Source organism: Coenobita brevimanus, chromosome 60 (genome assembly GCF_032717465.1).
Source record: "Coenobita brevimanus isolate Jiangsu-jjx chromosome 60, ASM3271746v2, whole genome shotgun sequence".
NCBI classification, from domain to species: Eukaryota; Metazoa; Arthropoda; class Malacostraca; order Decapoda; family Coenobitidae; genus Coenobita; species Coenobita brevimanus.
Window position 1 is genome coordinate 30,635,899 of NC_137013.1, and position 18,581 is coordinate 30,654,479.

At 40.6% G+C, this 18,581-nt stretch overlaps 1 protein-coding gene across 2 annotated transcripts in view; it reads right to left on the reverse strand.

The window, feature by feature from the left end:
• Stlk (Ste20-like kinase) overlaps positions 1 to 18,581 on the reverse strand; it is a 48,577-nt gene that overhangs the window by 15,290 nt on the left and 14,706 nt on the right. The window contains exons 1-4 of one of the 2 annotated variants that reach the window (XM_080274856.1): positions 16,852 to 16,883; positions 14,230 to 14,451; positions 12,352 to 12,584; positions 2,023 to 2,194 (exon numbers count right to left, since the gene is read on the reverse strand). In XM_080274856.1, the coding sequence (XP_080130982.1) occupies positions 2,023 to 2,194; positions 12,352 to 12,584; positions 14,230 to 14,424 (600 nt within the window). In that variant the 5' untranslated portion in view covers positions 14,425 to 14,451; positions 16,852 to 16,883. Of the gene's footprint in view, positions 1 to 2,022; positions 2,195 to 12,351; positions 12,585 to 14,229; positions 14,452 to 16,851; positions 16,884 to 18,581 lie in introns of those variants that run through there. The other variant, XM_080274855.1, reaches the window with a different exon arrangement.

The window sequence follows — 18,581 nt, forward strand, 5'->3', positions numbered from 1 at the left end:
CTTCTTAGTATAATAGGAAAAGTGTATGGTAGGATACTTATAGACAGAGTTAGAGAAAGAACAGAGAAATTAGTTGGAGAAGAACAGGGAGGCTTTAGGAAGGGAAGAGGTTGTGTAGATCAGATATTCATTCTTAGATCTTTAGTGGAAAAGTTTCTAGAGAAGGGAAAGAAGTTGTATGCGGCTTTCATGGATTTGGAGAAAGCATATGACAGGGTGGATAGACAAGGATTGTGGAAAGTGTTAAGAATATATGGAGTAGATGGGAAGTTGTTGAATGCTGTGAAGAGTATGTACGATGGTGCGAAGGCTGCAGTGCGTGTGGATGGTGAACTAAGTGAATTTTTCTCTTTGAAAGTTGGTTTGAAACAGGGATGTGTCATGTCTCCATGGTTGTTCAATCTGTACATGGATGGGGTAATAAAAGAGGTACAAGGTAGGGTAGTGGATGTTGGAGTGGCCCTGGTGAGAGAGGATAGTGTTTGGAAACTCCCTGTACTGTTGTTTGCAGATGATACTGTGTTGTTGAGTGAAGACGAAGGGGAGCTGCAAGGCTTGGTGGATGAGTTTGAGAGAGTGTGTAAGAAACGGAACCTAAAGGTGAATGTAGGGAAGAGTAAAGTGATGGTCTTTGAGAGAGGTGAAGTTAGTGAATGTACAGCGAGGTTAGATGGTGAGGAATTGGAAAATGTGAGTACGTTTAAGTATTTGGGTAGTGTGATGAGTAAGGATGGAGGTTTGGAGGGTGAAGTGCTTGAAAGGGTACAGCAGGGAAGAAAGGTTGCTGGTTCCTTGAAAGCAGTGATAAGAAACAGGGAAGTGAGCATGGAAGTGAAAAAGTTACTACATGACAGTATTGTGATACCAACTCTAACGTACGGAAGTGAAGCTTGGACATTGTTGGAAGGACACAAGTCAAGAGTGAGAGCAGTGGAAATGAGTTATTTAAGAGGAGCCTGTGGAGTCACGTGGAGAGACAGGCTGACGAATGAGGATATAAAGGAGCGTTGTGGTGTGGATGTGGATGTGATAGGAAGCGTTATGAGGAACACACTGAGGTGGTTTGGCCATGTGGAGAGGATGGAGGGTGAGAGACTGACGAAGAGAGTGTATGTGAGTGAGGTGGAGGGGGGAAGAGGGAGGGGGAGGCCGAGGATGAGATGGAGGGATGGGGTGGAGAGGTATATGAGAGAGGGGGGTGTGAGTTGGGAGCAGGGCAGTGAAATGGCGGGGGACAAGGCGACTTGGAGGCGATTTGTTTGTGGCCACCCCAAACGGGATTGAGGCGTCTGGCAATAGATAGATAGATAGACCTTTAGGTGATTATACAGTGAGTGACAAGCCCAACTGTTTCCTGTAACCCAGAAAACCACTTACTGTACAACACTGGGAGGCAACCATATAACCAAATAACAAGGTGATGTGGAACCTACTATGGTGCCTCTGTTAACTGGGTGGAGAGACACTAATGCAGTGGCTATCCAGGAAGCATACCTTCACATACCCGATACATAAATATGTCCTGTGACTCATTTATACAGTTTATTCTTGCTGCTACATGAAAGTTTTATTCAGCTTGATAGAACCACATGGTACAGAGGGGTTTAATGTAGGCTGTATCTGACCCTTCTAATTTGAAAAGTCTTCTTTATGCTGAGTATAATCATCTGGAGATGGGGAAAAAAAAAAAAAAAAATACATCCTTGGATATTTACTTCTTATTGAAGATATACCTGAATCATAATTGCTGGACCTGCAGTGAAGATGGCAAGGATAAGATAAAGATCATGTCTGAAGATGTTAATTTCTATTAGTAGATAAATCTGAATTTATAATTCTTAGACTTGCAATGAATTTCAATTTAGTCCACACTGCATGAAATATTGTAATGCAGTATACAAACCTGTATTAAGAGCTCTGGAGCAGCTCAAGTGAGGTTGTAGCAAGCTCTATATCAATCACAATTATTGAACATGGAGTGAATTTCAATCATGGTTGCATGAAATATTATAATACACTAACCTGTGCTAAGAGTTCTGGAGCAGCCCAGTTGAGGTTGTAGCGAGCTTCAGGAGGGTAGCAGTGGATGGTCTTCTGCCAGTGGTGTGTGTTAACGATGCAGGTACTGTGCCGTAAGCCACTCAGAACCACCCGCCCGTTGCTGTCAACCAATATGTGGCTCCCACGCACTGCCCTATTCCAAAGTCAAGTACAGGTATAGGGAGGATTATACACACCAAATTCATCCTCTAATGCCCCAAACTATCTATCTGTCTGTCTATTGCCAGATGCCATAATCCCGTAAGGGGTGGCCATTTGACTTTGAGTTATTGATTTTACAGGGAGGGGCACTAACCCTCCATCAACGCACTTGTTCACACGTAGGGAGCACGTATGGTTTGGTTATATGGTTACCACCCAACGTTGTAAATGGTTTCTTGGCTTACAGGAAATCATTTGGTTTGTCACTCAATGTAAAGCCACCTGAAAAGGAAAGAAAAGCAATAAGAAGTGACAGGAAAGATGGGAGAAATAGGAAGAGAGGAGGGCAGGCACAGAAAAAGAATGATAAAGGTTAAGGAAGAAGTAGGCAGCACTATATCAAGTGAGTGGATGATAACATTTCCTCAGTATGTTCTGTTTACATCGGCTAGACACAAATTTGGCACCTGTACATTGCTAAATGCTGAACTAGAACAAAGGATTAACAATAGAATATGGTGCTAGTATAGAAGATGTACTATGGAATGGATGCAGTGCTATATTATTGTCTTACTCTACCACTGTGCTCCAGGAAATAAGCTAAAGAGAACAAAAATTTCCACAAGTTAAGGTGAAAGCACTACAGACACCAAAACTTTATTTTCCAAATTTTCATTAAAGAAGAATAATATCTTGACACTGCTTTTTTGTTTACCTTACTGCCTGCTTTTCATTGCTGCACACTCCCATTTCTCTGTCCTCTCACTTGTCCTTACATCACCTCGTTCCTTTCCTTCTCATATTTCTTCTTCTAGTGGGTATCTTTTCATATCACTCCTTCCCAACCTGCCATTTCTCCTCTTCCCCCCTATATCTTTTTGATCTCTTGCTTCATCCTTCACTGCTCCATCAGAACAAAGGTGTGAGACTAGAATATTAAGTCCAAACATTTATGGCAAAAGTGACCAGTCCTCACCCTAAGTAGCATTATGTGAGCAATACACCCCAACCAGCTCTCAGATGAAAACCTTTATGTGCTACACTAGGCTGGAACACCCTGATTCACTGGAGTTAAAATACTCCATTTGCTGGCTACTGTATATGGTTATTACCCAAATATTAAATGGTTTCCCAGCCTGCTATTTTGTTCCTTCCACGTTTGAATCACACAATACACAAGTAATGTATAGTGTTTTCTGAGCTACCATATGATGTCTGACTCTCAGTAAGTCACTTCTGTGCCAAATTCTGGTAAGATGATGTGAAAAAACATCATGCTTCTGTTTCTGTAAATATGGCCCCAGGCTCTTATGTATATGAACCCAGTGGACTGCAAGCTGTTATTGTCTGCCTGCAATCCACCTTCCTCCTTTCAAGAAACTAAAAGGAAGGGAACTGAAGGGCATTTGCATAACTGGGCTACAGCTGCCTAGTTATGCTGGTGCCACCACATGGTGTCCCTCTCCAGCACTAAAACAGTGTCGTCATCATCATCATCTTCATCATGACCTTTTTTCCCACCAAAGTGAAAACAAAATTACAACTGGGCAAAAGAGAATAGCACAACAATGAGAGAGCTGAAATCCTGTATACTAACACTAGATAAATAACACTAGATTAATACAGTACAGATGATGTTAAAACATTTCCCATAAACATAATTCCTGAATTCTGTAAATAAACCAAAGGTGTGGTCATCCAAAAGAGTCGTGTCTTCATTCCTAAACTCGTAAATATTCGAAAAGGTAAGTCAAAGCAGCAGGGATAGCTTCACAAGTCTGGCAACTGTGTCAGGCCAGACGATGGTGGATGTGAGTGGTTTTGGGGTGGAGGTGGGGTCGTGGAGGATTCGTGTGCTGTAGTTATTGTTGGCAGTGTAATCTAGTAATACACTGCAGAGTAAAGGTGCTAAATGTGATATTGCACCTGACTTAGTACCTGTAAATAGTGAAATGTATTGTCAGCCTGAAATAATGCCTATGACGTGTAACCAAACAAGCGTTAGCAGAAATGACAAGGTGCTACCCCGCCCCCTCCTCACCTTCCTGTCACACCTCCTCTGCTGGGTATCAGGTAGCCACATAATATCTGAATAAAGAACAGACAGCTGTGTTTTTAGAGCATGGTTTCATAATAAGTGTTTTAAATTTAATGAAACATCATGATTGTGATAATATAAAACAGCATTTAATAGTGATAACATGAATCTCCCTTCTATTTCCTGTTGCCAACTATATGCTGGTGGGTGTATATATTGGTTTCATCACCTTGTGTAACACCTGCGGCCTGCTAAGTAGGCACATCCCTAGAGGCAACAGAAAGAGACACAACCCCAACTTCACACCAGAAATTCAAGGCCTCATCAGACAATGGGACACACTGCGACACTCCCCAACACCCCATACACAACACACCATACAACAAATACAAGAACTCAACACTCAGATAAACAATAAAATATCAGAACAGCAAACACTAAACTGGAAAAATTATCTCCAAACATTTGACCACAAAACAAACATCAGCAAACTCTACAAAACACTAAACAGCATCACACTTTCTAACAGCAACACCACACAATCACATGCTGCCATCACAACAACAGACACCATACCCTCAAACAAACAACAAGCAAACACTCTCATCAATCACTTTTCATAAGTCAGCCATCTAAACCCCCATTCCGAAGACTGACGTATCATCCGACGTAAGAGACAGTTCCCCACAGACCCAGACCGCGCACCTTTCACTTACAACCAGACAAAGCACATCATCAACAACCTCAAGCACTCACCTGCCTGTGGACCAGACAACATAAGCAACATTCACCTTAAACACCTAGGACCACAAGGCATACAAGCACTCACCAACATATCAAACTACAGCTACTCACACAACATAATACCCAACATCTGGAAGCATGGCAATATCATCACTATTCCTAAACCCAACAAAGACCCCATATTACCCTCCTCACATCGCCCCATCACACTCCTCTGCACCCCCTCTAAAGTCACTGAACGACTGGTACTACAACTATTCACACCTCACATTCCCCTAGCCCAGTCACAACATGGCTTTAGGCCACTACACTCCACAAACACCCTTCTTACAGACCTTACACAGAGAGTTTTCGAAGGCATGAATTCAGCTAGGCCACCACACAGAACAATCCTAATCACACTAGACATTAGCAAAGCTTTTGATGTTATCCCCCGCCACAACCTCACAAACAAAATACTCAACACAAACATGCACAATAACACAAAAAGATGGCTGGCAAACTACTTAGCAGGCAGATGTCACACATAACATTTGCCAGCCTGTCTTCTAACATCAGAAACTTCACAAACGGTATCCCCCAAGGATCTGTTTTGTCCCCTAAACTCTTTAACCTATACATGCACGACGTACCCACACCCCACACACCACAGATACACATAGCTTCCTATGCAGATGATATAACACTTACATGTACGCACCAAAACGTAAACACAGCTGCACACATCATTCAACCTTACCTCAACACACTACATGAATGGTTCACCACAAACAGGCCCAAAATAGCCCCAGCCAATTCTACAGTGACTCTTCTCACAAACTGGACAGCAGAACACAGTCACATCCCACACCTCACCATAAAGAACACTCCCCTACCACACACAAATACACACACACAAAATCCTTGGTGTAACATACAATACATCAGTGTTATATAAAAAACACATCACAAACATTAAAAATAAAATAACACCAAGACTCAATGCTTTGAGGTCACTTGCCCATACAACATTCGGACACAACAAAGAAACCACCACCACAGTATACAAACAATACATACGTTCAGTGATTAATTATGGAAGCCCTGCCTGGGCTTCTAACCTCACCAAAACATACTACAACACACTACAGACCATTGAGAACAAGGTCCTAAAAATAATTACAGGCTGCACAGCTACTACACCCACAGACCACCTACATCAAGAAACCAAAGTCCTCAAAGACAAGGATCACCTAGACATGAGAGGCACCCAGTTTCTTGCTGCAGCCTCCACCAACCCACAACATCCACTATATTACATGGCAGCACATCCACCCACACCAAGGAACATTGAAACAACACCCAGCACACAATACCATACACAAATACTGTCATCTCTCCCCCCTCGCCCACCTCAGACCAGCTTCCAGAAGCATATCCACACTCACATCACTCGCCGCTCCATTCAGTCACTTAACCCGCCCCGTCCCATCAACGTATGGGTACGTTGCAACATTTTGCATTTGCCAGTCCTGACGACGTACTGGTATGTCGTGCAATTGCAAGGTCCCTAATTTGCACAATTTTCAATTTTCGCGCATGATTTTTCGTATGTATACGCGGGACACCTTCCTCTATTCCTCTACAAGATGCCAAGCAGGGACAATGCCTTACACCGCATAACCTCCCCCCCCCTCCGCACGCCACTGTCTCGGCAATTCACCTGTTACCAGTGACCTGGCCAATAAAGACATTCAGGGCCAGAGTGATTCCCCAATCGATGACAATGTGGAGGACAAAGTTTACATAGCATTAGAGGAAGAAACAGTCAGAAATGATGATCAGGTAATGTGGCAAAAGAAGGTCAGGTATGGTGATGAGTTAGTGAGTGAAACAATGCTTATAATGCCTATATTACTGTTTGAAAACCAATATACTCTCGTACTACATATAAATTCGTACCAAGTAAATAAATAAATACCGTTTATGAGTGGTGTGAAATAGTTACCCTCCCACAGAACTCGTTTTCTTTGGTGCCAGCCTGTTAGAAAACCCAGTCAGGTAAGGAGGTACTGCTACCTGGATCGAGTATTTTAAACCTCAGGTGAGCAATTTCTCTATGAAATTTCGATGTTTCTCACCAAAAGCGGAGATTTTAGCCAAAAAAAATAATAATAATAAAATAAAAAATAAAAAAAATAAAAAATACCTCGGGATTGGGGGGTGTTGGAGATGTGAAATAGCTCGGGACGTGACGGGTTAAAGACAACACACAGCTGCATGCACAGCCTCCTGACATCCACCCTTCTGAATCCTATCTTCCTCGTGAGGACAGGGTCCACCTGGCTAGGCTGAGATGTGGGCACCATCCAGCCCTCTTAAGCTACCAGAAGAGGCTGGATGACTCCGTCGCTGATGCCTGTCCAGGATGCAACACAGCACCCCATACTATTAAGCACATTATGGAAGACTGCGTTGCACACAATCACCTACACCAACAACACAACATACACTCTTTGAGAGCTCTGTGGGAATGCCCGGTCTCGGCCATGGCCTTCCTAAGGGACTCGATGCTGTTCGGCCAGACTGCCTAGGGAACAACTACTACTACTACTACACCTGTGGCTAGGCTTCCCTCACCCCTTTACCAAAATACTAACTACTTGTGGAAACAAATGCTTTTCTCATTATTACTGTGAAGGCACCGCATGCCTCTGCGCCACACTACACATGGTATGTAATACTGTACTGTATACCCTGTAAGTGGTAGGTGAGGGCACTCGCCATCCACTCACTCAATCTAGTGCAGCTTTAGGTGTCTGCCCTTTCCTCTCTTCTTTCCTTCCTCTTCTGTCTTTTATGGGTGACTCTACACTGCGTAACAAGCCAAATGGTTTCCTGTACACCAGGAAACCATTTACTATGCTGGGTGGTAACCATATAACCAAATTATTGCACCTGGAGGTTTAGTGGGGAACTAAGGTGCTCCAATCAGACTGAGGCAGTGCAGGTTTATATCCAAGGGGTAGTTGGGGTTTAATGCTCACGTAATGCCACTCAGGGATGAGTAAGGCTGGTCACTCTCATCTTAAATGTCAGGACCAACTTACTTAGCGCCGGGCTCATATGTTCCTCATGGGGTGATATGGGATTAAATGATGGATGGATGGATGGATGGATGTTCAGAAGGCAAACATCCAGTAAAAACACAGCTGTCTGTCCTTTATTTTGATGTTATGTGGCTTCCTGATACCCAGCAGAGGGGGTGTGACATGAAGTGGGGAGGGGGAAGGGTAGCACCTCGTCATTTCTGTTAATGCTTGTTTGGTTACATGTCATAGGCATTATTTCAGACTGACAATACATTTCACTATTTATAGGTACTAAGTCAGGTGTAATATCACATTTAGCACCTTTACTCAGCGGTGTATTGCTAGATTACACTGCCAACAATAACTACAGCACATAAATCCTCCACTACCCCACCTCCACCCCCAAACCACTCACCTAAATACAGTGTGGCCTAACACAGTTGCCAGACTTGAGAAGCTATCCCAGCTGCTTCTACTCATCTGTTCAAATATTTACAGGGCAGTAGGTAGGGGCGCTCACCATCCACTCACTCGATATAGTGCTGCTCTCGGGTGCCTGCCCTTTCCCCTCTTGTTTCCTTCCTCTTCTGTCTTTCCTTCCTTCATTCTTTCTTCTTCCTTCTGTCTACAGGTGACTATACACTGAGTGACAAATCAAATGAACCATTTACTATGCTGGGTGGTAACCATATAACCAAATTATGGCCCCTGGTGGTTTAGTGGGTAATTAAGTTGCTCCAATCAGAGTGAGCCAGTGCAGGTTTATATCCAAGGGATGGTTGGGGTTTGTTGCTCACATGATGCCACTCAGCGATGAGTCAGGCTGGTCACTCTCATCTTAAATGCCACAACCAACTTGCCTAGCCCCGGGCTCCTGCGTTCCTCATGGAGCAACACTGGATTGGATGAGAAGAGGAAAGAAGACATGACTTTTCTGGGCTGACTAGACAATACATTAGCAGATATATGTATCCAACTAAACATGTTGCTATGATTAGCATGCTATGACATAAATATTCCTTAAATACCTAATATGAAGCACACAACCTATCATGCTATGTAAAATTCCACTTAAAAGAACACTACTAATAGATGTTATACCAATGAATTTATGTCATCATCATCATGAGATTTTATCCCACCTAAGGATGGAGAGAGGTATGTTAAAGAAAACAATGAAAGAGAAAGTAGGAAAATGGGATAGCTATTACCAGCATGCCCACTGAAATAGGCCAGACACATTCACACATCATTCAAGCCCTTAGAGACCTGACTCAACCTCAAGGCATTTGCATATTTTCTAATATATGCTGACAATATCTGGACAACTTCCCATATGAACTTGTAATAAACAAAGAAACACTGTTGGTTATTTGGTAACACCTTGATCAAAGTACATATTATATGGGTTTATTTTTACTGCTTCCAAATGACTTTAATAACTTAGGAAAGGCCTCCCTTACTGACACTTTCCTGTTCTACTCCCTCTCCAACCCACCACACAAGTCCTGTTCTGTTCTAGCTATCAGAAGTCAGAACCCTTTATGCAGATTTTCAAAAACCATTCAGATTCAGGTATCATCCATAGTTCTATCTATCTCTCTATTGCCAGAAACCTTAATCCAGTAAGGGATGGCCACAAACAAATCACATCTATGTCACCTGGCCCCCCACCATTTCACTGCCCAGTTCCCAGCTCACATCTCCCTCTCACATATACCTCTCCACTCCATCCCTCCATCTCATCCTCGTCCTCTCCCTCCCTCTCCTCCCCCTCCACCTCACTCACATATGCTCTCCTTGTTAGTCTCTCACTCTCCATCCTCTCCACATAGCCAAACCACCTCAATGTATTTCTCCTAACACTTTCTATCACATCCTCATCCACACCACAACACTCCTTCGCTTCCTCATTTGTCAGTCTGTCTCTCCATGTTACTCCACATTCATTCATTCATTCATTGCCAGACGCCATGTATCCCAAACGGGGTGGCCAAGGGCTCAGAGTTAATTGTTTTACGGAGAGGGGCACTAATCCTCCACCAACCCCACTTGACACGTATAACTAATAATCACTAATTTTCACTGCTCTCACTCTTGACTTGTGTTCTTCCAACAAGCTCAGAGCTTCACTTCCATACGTTAGAGCTGGTATAACAATACTGTCATGCAGCAACTTTTTACTTCCATGCTCACTTCCCTGTTTCTTATCACTGCTTTCAAGGAGCCAGCAACCTTTCTTCCTTGTTGTACCCTTTAAAGCACATCACCCTCCAAACTTTCATCCCTATTCATCACACCATCCATGTACAGTACTTAAATGCACTCACATTTTCCATTTCCTCATCATCCAACCTCACTGTACATCCAGTGACTTCATTTCTCTTGAAGAGCAAAACTTTATTCTTCCCTACATCCACCTTTAGATTCCATTCCTTACACACTCTTCCAAACTCATTCACAAAGCCTTGCAGTTCTCCTTCGTCTTTGCTTTACAAAACAGTACCATCTGCAAACAACAGTACAGGAAGAGTCTAAACGTTGCCCTCTCTCATTAAGGTCACTTCAACATCCACTGCCCTACCTTGTATCTCTTTTAAAACCCCATTGATATACAGATAAAACAAACATGGAGACATGACACATTCCTGTTTTAATTCAACCTTCAAACAGAAAAATTCACTTAAATCACTATCCACATGCACTGCAGCCTTAGCACCCTCATACATACTCTTCAAGACATACAAAACTTCCCATTTACTCCATTATATTCTTAATATTTTCCACATTCCTTGTCTATCCAACCTATAATATGCTTTCTCCAACTCCATGATGGTCACATACAACTTTCCCATCTCTAGAAACTTTTCCACCAAAGACCTAAGAATGAATATCTGATCTATGCAATCTCTTCCCTTCCTAAAACCTCCCTGTTCTTCACCAACTAAGTCCTCTGTTATTTCCCCAACTCTGTCAGTAAGTATCCTACTATACACTTTCCCTATTACACTAAGACGACAAATGCCCCTATGATTACCACAGACTTCGTCTCCTTTTCTTTTGCACAAGGAAATCATTATACCTGACTTCCAATACTCTGGGACTCTACATTTCTCCAAAGGCCAATCTGCACATCTTCCATATCCATTCTACTACTATCTCTACCCCATGCTTCAGCATTTCACCACACACTGCATCAATTCCTGGAGCTTTCTTCACTGTGACTTTCCATAGTTCTAAAGCTATTATTTTTTCTGCAAGCATAACTTCATGATGGAGTCCACCATACTCAGTGGCATCTGAAGAATAGTAGTGCTTAAACACCCCCCAACATCCAATGTGTAACTTTTAAAGGGGCAAATTAATGCTATATACAAGTTTCTAGCTGGGAAAAAAAAAAAAAATCTTATTTAAGCTGAATAAAACTGTCTGGAGACAGCAAACATAAAACAATGTACACTAATGCAATTATTGTGATGGGGTGGAGGTAACAATAAATCTCAAGATTACTCTCTGCAAGGAGTAGGGACTCAAAGCTAGACAACAGTAGTCAAGAAAATTCAAGGGTAGGTGACAGCTCTACATCCCTGGTAGTGATATAATACAGTAAACTCTCAATTATCTGTCATCGCAATATCTGGCCCAACTCAACATCCGATGCCAATATGGGACATAACCGGCGGTTCTATGCAATATCCGGCATAAAGGTGTATCAACTGGCTCGTAAAAGATGGCTAACCAGCGCTGTATTACTGAATTATTGTTCCATATCATTATTTTATCGTATTCTATGCTTAATTTTCATCTTTTACTCATGGGAAAGTTTTTAGGATAAAAGTTCAAGACAGATAGCAACACAATATCCAGCTCAATGCCAAATATTAAGCCAATGGGGGATACTATGCAATATCCAGCATTTGCTTTAACAGGTGTAAGGCTTGGCTGAATTAAGCCAGATAACTGAGAGATTACTGCACAGTACAGTATACGATTTATATAATTTTAAACATTTTAAACAGTTATCTCCTCAAGACTTACTGATCCAGTACCCCAGTCAGAAATAGCTTTGTCACAAAATCAATTTCATCCTTACAGAGTTATTTATGCTATTACAATCAAGTACTGTAATGCCATTACGGAAAGTAGGTTAGTTATCTATTCTAAAATATACTAGCTTACAGTAGCTTACACTTGGGCCTAGCCCCTATGCACCTGATGGCTCTACAAAAAATGGATAACACAGGGGATAGATGGATAGATTTCATACATACCTTTCTCTCTCAGTAATATCCTTACCTATGAACAATGCGCTTGGAGTGTAGGTAAGACAGGCCATGCAGTGCTCCCTTTACTACCAGGGCTAGGGTGGGTTCATGCAGGCCATCAGTGAAGTTAGTGGCCACCAGGCGTGATGCAGAGGTGAAGCCCAACAATGGCATCACTACCCACAGCTGCTGCCCGGTGGTGAAGCACGTTAAATAGTGTATGATGTTTGGATGCCGCAGCTGACGCACACGGCTCACCTCATCCTGTGAAGGCACGGAGCTATATAGAGTCACAAATTATATGTTCTGCATGCAGGAGGCAAGGTGGAGGGGAGGCTGAGTTGGATATACTGTACAGTATAATAGGCAAATAGGACAAGAATGAGTTTTTCTGGAGAAGTGAAGAATCTGAAAAGGATGAGGTGGGATTCTGGTTGCCAAATGATGGACAGATATACTGTAAGTTGTTGGTGAGGAAAGTGAATAAGAGAGCAATGATAATAAATACCCTGGATGGTAATTACATCCTAGCAGCTGTACAGTATTTGCATATCCCATCCAAGTGCAGTAAAGAGGTGATGGATACACTCTGCGACAAAGTGCAATAATCCCTCGCTGAATATTGCAGATGTGTTCCAAAAACTTATCATTTCAAGCAAAGATCAATTTAACTGAGGATTATCTTCTACCACAAACTTTCATCTTCCAAAGTGTTTCAAAAAATCATATTCAAGGGAAATAAATTACATCATCATCATCATCATCATCATCCAGACCTCCTTTCCCACCCTAGGGCAGAGTAAGGAGAAATGAATAACAAAATGTATTTAATGTTGCGATTGAGTTTAAAAGTTAAATATCCATGAGCAATAAAAGAAATATGCCATATATAAAGATAAATGTTAGCTGGAGTTACATGAACTCTTATGTCACTGGAGATCCTGAAAACTTAATAATGAACAATAGTGTATTACACAGAAAGTTTCCACTGTTGATTAACAGTTAGTACAGTGAAAATGTATTAAAAGAAATCCTGGTACATGAGGGATTACTGTATTACCTGTGTAAGAACTGGGAGAAGAGATTGTGGCATTGGATGGTATTCTGAATGGATATGTAAGTGGAGATGCTCATTGGTACAAGGGGGTGCATGGTGGCCTGGGAGACAGCATTATACTCTGTCCATTTTAACTCAGCCTAAAATTTCCATCTTGAATGTTGAGCTATAACAGGAAATGTGCACTAGATATGGTGTTAGTTATAAAGTGCTCTGGAATGAATGTAGAGTCATTACAATATTGTCTTATTCTGTCACTGCGCTATGTGAAATTGCCATAAAATGGAAAAAACATCTTGGCCAAGTCAAGATGGATCAACAATAAGAGAGGTTCAATGAGCTCCACCATGAACACACATACACACCTCACCTATATGTATTCAAGCTTGTGCTCACACTGGCACAACTTATAAATTTTGAGTGTCATATGCAAACCTAGATTTGTAATGGGCTGCATAATATAATATAGTTACGTACAATATATATATTTTTTAATGGTGGTTCGTAGGCCACTTACCCTGCTCACATGTAAAGTTGTTGATCATACATTTTTCATTCAGCTGAATCTCAAAAACACTGACTAAAACTCCCTAATTTTATGGTCCACATATAATCATAGGCAAGAGATAAGTGCTAGTATTTAAAAGAGTTCAGTCATTCCTTCACACAGACCTCACCTGTCCAAACTCATCCTGACATTAGTCCAACTCACAAATTCTTAGTGTAACGATTGAGTCTGTACATCTGTGACAAGTGTATGTCGTACCACCCTATATTATGGTATAATATAAATAAAATCATCAGCAAGAGAGGTATCCTGATAAGCTCAGCCATATCTAAACACAACCTCACCTGTATATACTCAAACTCGTCCTCACACCTGTCCAACTCATAAATTTTGAGAGCCACATGTGAGTCTGTAGATTTGTGCCGAGCTGCATAAACAGTGCCACGCCCACCGCAAACTGATGCAAGGGGACTCCACAACTCATAGTCATTGGAATCTGTCTCCTCATAAGGCACCACTTCTGATCCCCGTGACTCCATGGCGCTACTCCCTGACTGTATCCGAGTCTGGGTGATACAGTTCAAAATAAGGGGCATTATGTTAAAATGCAAATTCTTAGTGGTAGAGGATGCTTCATAATACCTCTTCCTCAGCATTTTATTTTACATGTTACACCTTTTAATCCTCTAGTACATTTCTAAGAAAACTATGCCAATACTAAAACTATAATGTACAGTAGGTCCTCGCTATTACTTGCCTCTTTGATGTTCTTTTTTATATTGTAGTATTAAGTCCACAGTAATTCAGAGAAAACTACTTTAAAGCTCCACTGCAACCTATAATGCTGATTTGGCATTTTTACCCAATTTATGGTATAATCTGTAAAGAAAAAATTGTAATATTCTGGATCACAACCCTACTATAATAAGGACTGCCTGTATATATAATATATGAGAATATCAACCCCACTTTGGGGTGGGAAAGGAGGTATGGATGGTGAGAATATCAAGGTGTAATATGCATTTAATTCACCAAAAATGGGTGCTATGAAGCTTCCAGTGCCAACGAGAATAAGATCTTAAATCATATTACTGTACTGTACAGTGGATTATAATAACTGAACCGGTGCTACCTGAATACACCATCTCTGCTTTGTTTTCATGCCCCTTTAGTGAAGCACAGCAAGTCCTTCTAACATGGCACCTTTTTTATGGTTTTTTTTTTTTTTGCCAAGAGGTTCACACTAAATTATGAAAAAGAAATGCTTATGAAAGTGTCACTGCTACCTACAAAGCCAATCTGCCAGTTCCCCCCAATGAATAGTACCAGTTGTATGGAAAAATTTGTGATATTCTGACATACATCCTCAATATATACTATACAAGGATTTGCTGTACTGAACTGTATATGGAACGTGCATGTGGGGGGGGGGGGATCACTGACATGGTATGGGAAGAAGGGGTCATACAGTAACTGTGGTGATCATGGGACATATCTAGTACAGTAAATGCTTTGTAAGGAATTTATTCATAAGGTTCTACTCTATGATTCTTACACAAGGAAATTACCCTTATGTTATTATCTGAACAGGATTTCATAAAATGTAGTGCTATAATAAACTAGTCTCAGTAAACACATGAAGCAAATTTCTTAATACTACTATACCAAATGTTAATGAAAACTGCAGCTACTTGCATATACCACCTTGAATATACTAATGCAAAGCCAAATGCTACTGTTACTACTTTACCTAAGTATGGTAGGAAGTAGAGTATAACAAGAGAAGGGAAAACAAGTAGGTGCTGCTGCCTACACTGACAACTCCAGTATTAAGTGTTCTAGTAAATATACAGTATATAATGGTGCTAACATTATAAACAGTTATATAATTCAATAAATGACGCTTTTTACTACCACAATATAAGGCATGTAATCCAGTTCTATGATATACAGACAGGAAATAAACTACAGGTACATTCATAAGCCATAATTTCTGCTGACCCTTTATCCCTACCACTGGCTGAAGGGAAGTATTTACCTGGGGTTTCCACACCAAACAAGAACTGGTTGTCCAGTATTAAAGTGGTACAGGTAGTTCAAAGCTCTGTTAGACCACAAGACAAATAATTCATGATGACAGTACATGTGTAGGCTAGAGAAGCTTCAAAGTACCAACAACAGGTCACCCTTTAATCAAAACCCTGCCTATGACTGCTCCGGCCATGGACACAATTAAAGATTAGGCAGAAACTATGGCTCGTGAGTGTACATGATTACCAAATCTAAGCAGTTAGTAATACTTAGTTACTGTACAATTTAATACAATGTATATACTGTATTCTACAAGTGTTGTTATACAGTGGCTATACTAAAGAGATTATTAACCCCTTCAATCCAATTACATACTGTATTTTTAATTTTATTCATGGCACCATCAGACTATATTAGTTAACTTATATATGTCCTTGTAATGAAGAATGAACTGAGACTGTATCCAACTTTCCAATTAGAACAGTCTCTTCAAAGCTGAACAAACCTGTCTGAAGGTAGCAAGAATGCTTATGAAAACTACATTATCAGTGTAACATGGTTAAAATACAAGTGAACAGTGGACCTAATAAACAGGCCCTTAACCCTGTGATTCTGTTTTTTTTTTCTTTTTAGCTTATTCTTACCACCTTCACATGATTTTATTAACTCTGAAGAAACCCATTTATGGTGGTGGGTTCATAACAATTTCCATAAACCCCTACATCACCTGATTTCTCTTCTTAAGTTGAATAAAATCATATGAAAGTATCATGAATAAAACAGAACATACACACCATCCGGCTGAATGGGTCAGTTACTGTATTATCATATCATACACTGTACTGCATATAAACACTACAATGTTGTGCCTAAATTAAGAAAAAAAAAAATGTATATATACTGTGCTGTACATATATACAGCAAAATTTAAAAACCTTCACACTGCAGTCACATCTTGCATTAAGCCATTCTGTAAAGAATACAGGAAAAGTTCATATGAAAGAAGTACATTCACAACTGGGAAAGCTGTTTATTGGGAAGATACAACCATTTCAGTCTGACTCTGATCCCCTTCAGGACTGAACAGAGATAGAACATGAGCATGTCTATATACAGTACTGAATGAGGAGAGACAGGGAAGAGGAGGTACACGAGGGTAAGGAGAGTGGGAAGCAGTGGGAATATGTGCTTCCCTCCCTCCCCTCCCCCATTCTTATTACCATAATCTCTGCCTCCCCCTCTCTTCCTCACCATCCATCCATCTCTACTTATACCTCATGGGGGGTCTAAGTTAGGTCAAAACTGCTGTATCTTCCCAGTAAACAATTTTTCAAAATGTGGGTATAATTCTTGCAACAGGGGAAAAGTGAGGAGCCAAAACTGCAGAAAACCATTCACTGAGACTTTTAAAAGTTAAGATAAAATTTGAGAGTCTGCCAACAGTATTAAAAAAACTCCTTCACCAAGGCATAATTCATCATCTGAATTGTAAAATCATGTGCACCACTGGCAAAAAAAAATAATTTCATAAAAGAAGTAAAACATGGTACAGTATGTTTAATCACTTCAATCTAGAGACATATTGCTTAATATTTCTTCCTACCTCCAGACAATCTTATTCATCTTAGGAAAGACTTCTGTACAGTAAGGGATATCAGTGAAAGCAATACCTAACCCATGGTTCATATTCCCTCCCAAACTGAGTATAATTATCTGAGGGTAACACAAATGAAACCCAGAATATGCCATCTGATTGAAGGGATTAAAACATCAGGTTCTATGTCAAAATATATGAAGAATGCAAGTTCAACTCATGTAATCTATGCCACCCTCCAGTATCAGGATATCCAGAGAAAAATGAAGGCAGCTGATAAAAATGTCAAAGCTGTAAAGAAGCCTAGAGACATGGCATGATGATACATGTAAAAACAATACATGCAGTACTCATGATAAGTCAGGGCTGCATTTTAAATTATAACAACTTATTTTTGTACAACTGTCCTGTAAATTCAGGAGACTTTTCAAATTAGCTTTATAAGTAAAAATGGAACAGTAACTGGCAATTTTTCTGTACAGTACTGACTAATGACTTAACAGTCAACAAGACTGAAAAAAAAAAAAAAGTGACAAATAATGAGGACTCACTGTAGTCCCACTTTATTTCACAAGGTAGTCCTAATATTCTGACATCACATTATTCCAGCCTTGGCCCATATGAATTCAACTATTGTAGCTAATTTTGATAAGCTTATATACTGAAGTAACTAGAGATATGCATAACTAGGCAGTACTGTTACTGAGGAAGAAAAAGAGATTTTTAAAAATGGTAATGGCCAATCCCTTTTTCCCCTCTTCAACATGCACTGACCTGAGGCTAGGCTACTGTACATTTCTGAGTAAATGACTTGCCTAGCCCTCTTGGTGGCATTATATGAAAGAAAAAAAAAAATCCAGTCACCTCTTAAAGATTGAATCTATGCAAAGCTATTACTGACTGGGGAATTTTAATCACTAGACCACCAGGTGTATAACATACAATACCAGGGCAACTACTGGATAAGGCAACAATACACTGTTTTAGCAATACACTGCCCTTATCTTATTACACTGTTCAAATGTACTGGCTACTTCACTGTACTGTCATCCTGCTTAAGAGTGAAATAAA